Source organism: Micromys minutus (genome assembly GCF_963924665.1).
Source record: "Micromys minutus genome assembly, chromosome: 11".
Classification (NCBI taxonomy): domain Eukaryota; kingdom Metazoa; phylum Chordata; class Mammalia; order Rodentia; family Muridae; genus Micromys; species Micromys minutus.
Genome location: NC_137980.1, coordinates 34,874,645 through 34,884,409, shown reverse-complemented (window position 1 = coordinate 34,884,409; position 9,765 = coordinate 34,874,645). Strand labels below are relative to the sequence as shown.

The window sequence follows — 9,765 nt, the reverse complement described above, 5'->3', positions numbered from 1 at the left end:
ACTCTGTTGAAACGGGGTTATAAACTTGTAGTCCTCCTGCCTCAGACCTTTGAGTAGCTAGACTCACAGTTTGGTGACACTACATTTTTTTGAACTTGGGGCAAGAGATTGTTGTTGGGATTTGCAGAGGGTACTATTATACCTTCTACTGGGGAGAAAAAAGACCCCATGGTAAAGCGTGGTTCTCACCCACAGGTTGACATATCCGGGACCACTCAGAGGATGAGGAATGGAGACTTCAGAACCTACCCGCCCTACCCCATCGGCCACGGACCAGCTAGCTTCTGTACCTGGCATTCCAGGCTGCCCAAGTGGGCAGGCCTCACCTCGTCTGACCCTGGGTCCTGTCATTCTGCCACCAGAGCAGAGCCTAGCCCCAACTGTGTTCTTGAAGGCCTTGCCTGTCCCATTATACCACACGGTACCTCCCGGGGGCCTCCAGCCACGCGCACCCCTGGTGACAGGCAGTCTGGAGGGAGCCAGCATACCCTTCATCCTCAGCCCCTTGCTTCAGCCTGAAGGGCCCAGTACCACCCAGGTGGGCAAGCCAGCCACCCCAGCCCTGACTGTGAACATCGTAGGCGCTCTGCCTGTACTGTCCCCAGGCGCGGGGTCCGCACTGGTCAGCACAGGAAGGGTCAAGAACACCGGTAAGTACCTGTGCCCACACTGTGGCCGGGACTGCTTGAAGCCCAGTGTGCTGGAGAAACACATCCGGTCCCACACAGGCGAGAGGCCCTTCCCGTGCCCTACCTGCGGCATCGCCTTCAAGACCCAGAGCAACCTGTATAAACACAGGCGGACACAAACACATCTCAACAACTCCCGCTTGTCCTTGGAGTCTGAGGGGAGTGGGAGCAGCCTTCTTGAGGAGGGAGACAGGCTCGGAGAGACTGCCTCAGTGGATAGTCGTGGAGATGAAGGAGCTCCAGAGAGAGCCCTTTCCCCAGGCGCCCATCCCACCCTTGCTGCTCAGAACAGGGAAAGGAAGGTAGAGTCGTCTCTCTCTCTCGGAGCCACCCTTTCCCACAGGGAGGCTTCTGTGGATCAGACCCAGATGGTGTCACCAGAGTTCCCACTAGCCAGCCCGCAACCTAGGCGGAAGCTGCCAGAACCAAAGCCATGCTTCCCGCAGCGACAGCAGGAGACCTGTTCAGAGAAACCCTGGGACCCCAAGGCCTTGGAGGGCCAGTTGAAGAAGTGTGAGAGCACAGACTCTGGCTACCTGTCTCGCTCAGACAGCGTGGAGCAGCCCCCGGTTGCCTCTAGCCCTTTGCATAGTCTATCAGAGCACAGTGCAGAATCTGAGGGGGAAGGAGGCCCTGGCTCTTCCTCTTCAGGCCACAGGGCTGAACAGGGAACACCAGGGCCCAGCCTGGAGATAGAGAAGAAGAAACTGGAGGAACGAATTGCCCAGCTCATCTCTCACAACCAGGCGGTGGTAGATGACCCACAGTTGGACCATGTGCGGCCCCGCAAGACTGTGCTGTCCAAGCAGGGGAGCATTGATTTACCCATGCCCTACACCTACAAGGATTCCTTCCACTTTGACATCCGGGCACTGGAGCCCAGCCGCCGGAGGGTTGCCCTCAGCCCGGCCCGCTCCACCTTCACACCCCTGGAAAAGGCCAGACCTCTCTTTTTCCACTCAGTCCCCACTCAGCTCTCCACCACAGTGGAGTGTGTTCCTGTCACCAGAAGCAACTCGCTGCCTTTCGTCGAAGGTTCTAAGGTGTGGCCAGATCCTCTTGACTCACAAGATACTGTCCCAGGGATGCAGAAGGCCCTGAGCCCCAGGCTCTCCTCACCCCGACTAGGGTGCCGCCCAGGACTGACCTTGGCAAGCATCCCCAGTGGTCACCCTCGGGCCCTGGTGAGACAGGCTGCTGTGGAAGACATGCCATGTACCCTCACCGGAGACCCCTCAGCTGTTGCTGAGGACCTAGATGGAAAGAAAGCTGTGGCAAAGGAAGGCATGGTATACAAGGGCAGAGCCAGTAAAAAGTGTAGCCAGAGGAAGCAAAGGATGTTCTCCCAGGAGAAATGGCAAGTGTATGGAAATGAGACTTTCAAGAGAATATACCAGAAAATGAAGAGCAACCACCAGGGAAGACAGAAACACAGGGAGGTGAGGCAGGGCCAGGGAACAGAACTGGACCTTTCTCCTCCTCAGGAGCAGCTAGGAGGGAGTGATGACTCAGGCCTGTCTCAGGACAATAGGATCCCTCTCCTTGGAGACACTACAGCAGGGGCCAAGCTGGGATCTTGGAGAAGTCAGCCCACCCTGGAAGAGTCACTGGAGGCAGAGTCTCCTGAGCAGCTGAAGGCAGTGGCCAAAGTCAAGTCATCTCCTACCCTTGGCAGCGCAGATGGCCTTTGTTTGAGTGGAAAAGGCCCTTTGCTTTCTCCAAGTGGGAAGTTGGACCCGGGATGCCAGCTGCTTCCAATGTCTGGGCCTTGTCAAAGAGGAGACTTAGAAGCTCCTGAGACAGCTTCACCAGACCCCAGTGCTGAAACCAGCCCTGGGGTCCAAACTGTCCTCCGACAGTCCAGTGGTATGTCTGTGACTCCACAGCTTGCAGAAGACAAGTTACCTTCAGAGAGGAAGAGACTGAAGGTAGAGGGGCTGGACCACCAGGAGCAGCCAGGGCCTCTAGAAGCTGAGACCTCAGAAAGCTCTGTGCAGGCTGACCCTCAGCCATCCCAAAAAAAGGACAGTGACCCTGGGGAGGTGCTAGCTTACTCAAATAAGAGTATTCAGCATGTGACCACAGTCCCAGAGCCCCCAGATGTCTCCTCAGCTGCTTCTGCTGTTGCCCTGAGATGGCCAGGGGTAGGAGACAAGGATTCCTCAATGCCTTCTGTACCTAGTCCTCCTGGGCTTCATTCCCTGCTGCCTGCTCAGCCCCAGGATCCTGGTGTTCCTACTACTCAGTCAGGCGGCTCCTTTGCTCCCAAGTACCACCTCAGGTTACCCCAGGGAGAGAACTCCTCATCCATGGTTGCTCCAGGTCCTAGAAAAAGCCCAGACTCTCTGTTTACAAGTACTCAGCCTGTAGAGCAGGCTCTTCTTGTTGGATCAGAACTGGGAATGCTCCAGCCACCTGGAGCATACTCAGGCCCAGGAAAGGCAGGTAGTAGCTCAGAGGACCCTAATTGGTCCAAGTCAAGGGATGGAAAAGAAGAGGCAAAGATAGGAAGAGAGAGAAGAGACAAGACCAACAACAGCATCCCAGTGGCTAGATGCTCTCCTGATCCCAGTACTAGCATCATGAAGGAGAAAGCCTCCATTCTGTCTACTCACTCCTGTGACATTCACGTGGCCCAGGATGCAGTGAGTGAGACTCACACCACTCATTGCCTCTACATAGAGAGCCCACCAGCAACTGGTAGAATGTATGGGAATCTTTTAAACCCTTGGACATCATCCCAGAAGCTGGGGATACCTCCTAAGAATACCCTAGAAGGTCCTCCTTCAGAAACCAAGGAAGAGCTGCCTGCCTGCTTTTCCTCTCAAGCACACTATTTCCTTACAACTTTCACAAAACACCAGGATATTTCTCTGAACCAGCATAAACCAGCTTTGTCACACTTCTTAGGAATCCCCAGGAGCTGTGAGGCCCCAAGCTCCTTCCCCTCACTTAAAGCTGAGCCCCAGCTCACATGGTGTTGCTTGAGTCAAAGCCTGCCCCTGTCTGCAGAGCAGCAGAGGACAGCTCCTGGACACTTGGCTTCATCCTTGCCTAATAGAAACCTCCAGGGCGACAGTAACAAAACATTGCCCAAGAGCAGTGGAGGAAGGACCCAGATGAGCCGAGGAGGAGAAGGGTCTACACAGGCACCCGAGGTAACACCAGCTCAGCCTGGGGCCTGGGCAAGCATGAGGATGAGACAGGAAGAAAGAGAGGGAGGGAGAAAACGGGGAAGAGAAAGGAGCTCAGGAGTCTATCTCTGAGGATATCATTAGGACCACCAGTAGGAGGTCCTCTGCCCCCGGTGGTCCTCTGTTCCCAAGAGAGACTAGTACTGCCATAAATGCGCTGGGAAAAATAAAGGCCCCAGATATGAACAAAACTAATCAAATTCATAAAAATAACATAGTTAAAAAAAAAAAACTATTGTACTAGGGTCTGGGTCATGGCTGAGTTGGTAAAGTACTTGCCACTTAACCATGAGGGCCTGAGAATCCACAATTAAAAAGCCAAGTATGATGGCAGAGTGTGTTCTAATCCCAGCACTGGGGAGATGGTCTCTGGGGGTTTAAATTAGCCTAACCAGTGAGTCGCAGAACAATGAGAGATCCTGGCTCAAAATACAAGCTGATGGCTCCTGAGAAATCACTCTGGAGATTGTTCTCTATCCTTTACATGCATGTACACACACACACACACACACACACACACACACACACGCACGCACGCACGCACGCATGCACGCACACATGCACGCACACACAGAGGGGGGAGAGATACAGAGAGATAGTCAGACAGAGAGACACACAGAGAGAAACAGACATAGAGACAGAGAAAGAGAGACACAGAGAGAGTGACACATAGAGAGAAACAGAGAGAGAGAGAGAGAGAGAGAGAGAGAGAGAGAGAGAGAGAGAGAGAGAGAGAGAGATATTTTACTAGCATATCCAGGTAAGATATTTGCGATTAGACATAAGATTTCATTTTATTCATGGTAATAGACACATAAATAAAAACAGCAGAAGCAACAACAACAACAAAAGCATTTATTTTATTTTGAATTATGTCCATGTGATTCAGAGAACAGACATCAACTCCTCTTGAGCTGGAGTTAAAGACAGCTGTGAGCCACTTGATGTTGGTGCTGGGACTATTTAGGCCCCTTGCAAAAGCAACAAGTGCTCTCAACTTCTGAGTCACCTCTCCAGAAACTAGAAACTCATGCTGATGGGTAAATTCCAGACAGAAAATCAAAGCAGAGCAAACGAGGGAACACATAGGCTCTTCAATGGAGAAACTCACCATCCCAAAGGCACTAGAAAAACTGCTCCACTATAATCACCAGAGCCATTCACACCTAACTCTGAGGGTCTCAGGAGCCAGTCTTAGTCCTGTTAAGAGATGGCTAAAGGTAGCAATGAGACCTCAGCTTTAATTGGGCTTCTGAAACAATGACAAGGGTGGCACCTGAGACTTACAAACAATCTTGCTTCCCCCCAGGGGCTGAGAGTAGGGATTGAAGGACTGGTTTAAATCTTTTTCTTCCAAATTGTAGGGATTCCTGAGGGTGGGGGACTATGGATGATGGTTAATTCTCTACTAACATCAAAGGTCCAGCATTTCCACTAAAGGTCTACCTGGGCATGGTTCTGGAATGTTCCATGTGGCACAAAACCATGTGGCCTGGTAAAAATACTGAACAGGTTCAGGGCATTTGGTAACACAACATTTGGGTGAAATGATTTCCATAGGTAGGGTCCTTTCTGTCCAGAAAGAACTCATCATGGTGGTCCCCAACATGAGGGCTTTGAGTGACATAATGCCAACATGCCTGGTATTTTCAGCTTCCCTATCCAACAGTCCCAGGGCTGAGGGCTGAGGACCAAGTGTCCAGACCACGGTGGAAGAAAGAACTGTTGCGTAAGAGGATGAAGACATCTCGTGAGAACACCAAGCAGAAAAAACTGATGCCTCATTCCAAGAGGTAAGATACCTGGCTTCTTCTTCTCCTTCCCTGCTAGTCTAGTATTAGGAACAGCATATAGTTACTTAGTTAAACCCCCAGGAACTTAATGTGGCATTAAATGGCAGCTCAGCTCTAGAGGGAATCTCCTATTCTATTGGTCTTAAATTTTGTGGCTCCAGATCTGCTTCTGCTACCCACTGCCCATCTAGCATGATCCCACTAACCATGTAATTGTTTACTGGTATATTTCTAAGAAAAAACACAGCAAATATTTGAGATAATCAAGTTAATCAAGTTGAAAATCCATCTATCAAGTTCTGTGAGAGTATGTGTTAATTATTGCTTTTAAGCCTTTTTTTTTTTTTTTTTTTTTTTTTTTTGCAAGCTATGTGTATCTTTTGCAGAAAAAAAATATTTTTTTAAATCCAGAGAAGCAAAGATAGTCTCTCAGCAATCTTAAGGCTTGGTGATACTGCTATAAACATTTAAAAGAACTATTTTCTAGGTAAGGCCAGAGACATCTTTTAGGAGGCCTTAAGAGCTCAGCAACAGCTCTTGTGCCAAGAGTATCAAGCAAGGGGTCTGTCTAAAAATTACAGCAACATCATCAAAATCAGATTTCATACAAGTGTCTTTATTTTCCATTCATTTCAAGCTATCAAAAGTTGTGAGGACACAAGACTTGTCTTCTTGGGTGGTCAAAACTGGGCAGAGAGTAGTAGTAACCACCCTGTTAGGTGGGAGCTGTGCTTTGTGAATACCCTGGTTCCTACCTCTCTCAGTATTGGATCTTCAACTTTGTTTTTCAGCTGTCTTACATACATACCCCCACAGACTATTAAATTTGAAGATCTTTATCTTAATAGTTGACTTTTTGGGAGTCAAGAACAGGCATCTTTTTTAGGGAACCTCTCTAGAAGATTCTCAAAGTTGAATATGTGAAGTTGGGCACAGAGGAGCAAAAAAGCTCTGAGCAAGGGCCTTGTCTGAGTTACTTTTCAATTGCCTAAAAAACACCACGACCAAGGCAACTTATAAAAGAAAGTACTTAATTTGAGGTTCATGATTCCAAAGAGTTAGGGTACGTTGCCATCTTGATAGGCAGCATGACAGAAGGCAGGCAGGCATGGCACTGGGGCAGTAGCTTGTGTATTTATCCATCCATCCATCCATCCATCCATCCATCCATCCATCCATCTATCCATCCATCCATCCATATATCTAGCTGTCCAGTTACCTACCTACTCACCTACCTATCCATCTTCCTGACATTGCTGTGAGGTATTACATTCTGTGAATGAGGTTCACTCTTCTTTGATGCTTGTTAATGTTAACTGTTTTGAATCTTTTAAATGATGAATATAATTTACAGGATCCTGTGAGAGTCTAGATAGTATAGATTTTTTACCTGTTAAAAGTGAAGTATACATTCTTCTGTCTAGAATTTAGTTTTTAAAGCCATCTTATTCATCTTGGCCTATGAAATTGCCTCATTTTTTATTTCTGGATGCATTTTGGATCGTCCTAGTGGTATTCTCTTCAGGATTCCTGCAAGAAAAAAAAACCTACCCTGGTTGTCATCAGTTTGAAATAGCTGCATTCATCCTGATGACGTGCAGTATTTCTTATGGCTACAAAGCTCTAGCTAAACACTCCTTTTCACTTGGGGCATCAAGGCTCTTCTTCCATCATCTTTACTTTCTGTTTTGTTGAAGTTTGATGTCAGCCACTTCTCTGTCTATGAAATGTCTTTATGTCCTGCTACTGTTAAAGCTGTTCCTTTAGTGTTTGTGCTTCACCATTTTACTATGATGTGTTAGAGGTTACCCTTTATGTAACCAATCTAGAATCCTCATCCATTATTTCTCAAGTACCATTTCCATCCCACTCTCTCCTTTCTTTCTAAATACAGAAAATTAATGTTTCTTAGACTTTCTCATCTGTGTATATGTGTGTGTTTGTGCAAATGTGTATGTGCATGTTCATGTGTATGTATGTTCTTGTGTGTGTGGTACATATATATGAACATTCACATGTGTACCAGTGCATATGAAGGCCAGAGATATATTTCAGGTCTGTTCTCAGCTTCACTTTATTTTTGAGTCAGGATCTCTTACTGGCCTGTACCTTACTCAGGCATCTGCTCCTGTGTGCTTTCCCAGTGCTTGCATTACAAGTGCATGTTAACATTTCTGTTTGTTCTTTGGTTTTGTATGTGGGTTCTGAGATTATAGCTCAGGGATTTGTTCATCTCAGGTCTTCATGTTTGTTCAACAATCACCAAGCTGGCCTGCACTGATGATTCTCCTGCCTCAGCCTCCTGAATGTGGTCTCACTGAATGTACCACCAGGCCTGACTTGCATGTCTTCTACCTTTAATAACATTTGTGTCTGTATGGGTACACAATGTGGATGCATTGTTCAGTGGTATCCTTAAAATTTTACTAATTTTCTTAGTTCATTAAGTCACTTCTTTGTTAAAGCTTTATTGATATATAACTGAGTTTTAATAAATTTCATATCTTTAAGACATATAATTTAATTGACATAAATATGTAGTACACCAATAGAAGAAAGTTTTCACCACATCTCTGATACTCCTCTCTTCTGTTCACTTTGCCTCTCCTGTTCCCAGTGAATCTTTAATGTGCTTTCTGTCAGTATAGATTTAATTGTTTCTTCTAGACTAAGAGAGAAACAAACTCATTGTCTTTGTGTAGGAGTTACTCTTCTCTGAGGTTAGCTTTCCCAGACACCTTGATTATTCTCAGACTCATTGCTTTATTGGGTTTAATTTCTGTTGCCAAAGTAAAACATAGTACAAATAAAATGCCAGAAGTAAGCTTATGGGAGAAAGAATTTATTTCAATTCACAGTCCTAAGTTATGGTTCCTCATAGCAGGGATGTCAAGTCTACAGTAGCTAGAAGCAGCTGTCACATGACTGTCACTTGACACCTACAGTCAAGAGCAGAGAGAGAATGAATGCATGCTTCTTCCTTCACTTGCTTGCTTGTGTTTAGTTTGAGTTTTTCATTCTTACATGCCCCCGGAGTCAACACCAGGAAGTGATGTCCACTCTGGGCTGGGTGTTCTCACATCAATTAACGTAAGACAACCCCTCACAGACAAAGTCTCTGGCCAGCCTGGCCTGATTAGTTCCTCATTGTGATTCTCTTCCTAGGTTGTTTTATGCTGTATTGAGTTGCCAGTTAAAGGTGACCACTACATTTATGTTGTGTGCATGAACACTTTATCTCTTTTTGGTCGAGTTGTATGCCTGTGGCTGTCTGGGACTCAGCTCATGTTTAGGTAGCTACATTGGTGATAGTTTTTGAAGGTAAGCCCATAGATTCTCACCAACATGACTACCTAAATATTTTTTATTTTTTTTTTGAGACAAGTGTTTTCTGAATGTGAGACTATGGGTATGTGCTACAATGCCTGGTCCAAATAGTTCCCTTATTCTTTATTTGGGTTCTTGGGACTAAACCCATACAAATGTCAAGCTCTACCACTGTCCTACATCTCAAATTTGCAGGTTTTATTTCCCTTATGTCTTCAACTTTGAGAAATACATTTTCTTCCTTTCCCCTTTTGCTGTGCTTGCTCTCAGTGTAAGATCTCCAAAGTTTCTTTCTGACCATATTATACACTTTCCCCACCACTCTGTACCTTAGGCTCCACACTTAAGCCTGGGCTGAATCTTCACTTCACTTTTCTCTGTGGTATGGGTTATGGATAAAAGCTCAGAGTTTTGCTGATGGCCATCTGCTTGTCCTGACATGGGCAATTTGTTTATTTTGATACAAATAGCATTTTGATTATAACACCTTAACCCAAGAGTTTTTTTTTTTTTTTTTTTTTTTTTTAATAAAGCTGGTGAATTCAAAACAGTGTGGTACTTCTGTCAGAATAGATGGAGATGGATTGGAAAGACAAGGTGGTGAAGAGGAACTTTTGATAAGATTTTAAGGGAAAGTCAGGTGAGAGAAGGAGCAGGGATTGTCGAAAAGTCCCTGGTAAGCAGAAGGAAGCCTTGGGTGGACATCTCATCCCACTCCGCTCTAGGGAGTGACTTCATCACACAATGTCCACCAGTCCACAC

At 46.4% G+C, this 9,765-nt stretch overlaps 1 protein-coding gene across 1 annotated transcript in view; it reads left to right on the top strand.

Annotated features, from left to right (window-relative positions):
- Positions 1-229: 229 nt before the first annotated feature.
- ZNF831 (zinc finger protein 831) overlaps positions 230-9,765 on the top strand; it is a gene marked incomplete at both ends in the record, with an annotated part of 63,456 nt that continues 53,920 nt past the window's right edge. Inside the window, 2 exons of the mRNA XM_080925530.1 lie at positions 230-3,847; positions 5,537-5,676. Of these exons, the coding sequence (XP_080781656.1) occupies positions 230-3,847; positions 5,537-5,676 (3,758 nt within the window). The remainder of the gene's footprint in view (positions 3,848-5,536; positions 5,677-9,765) is intronic.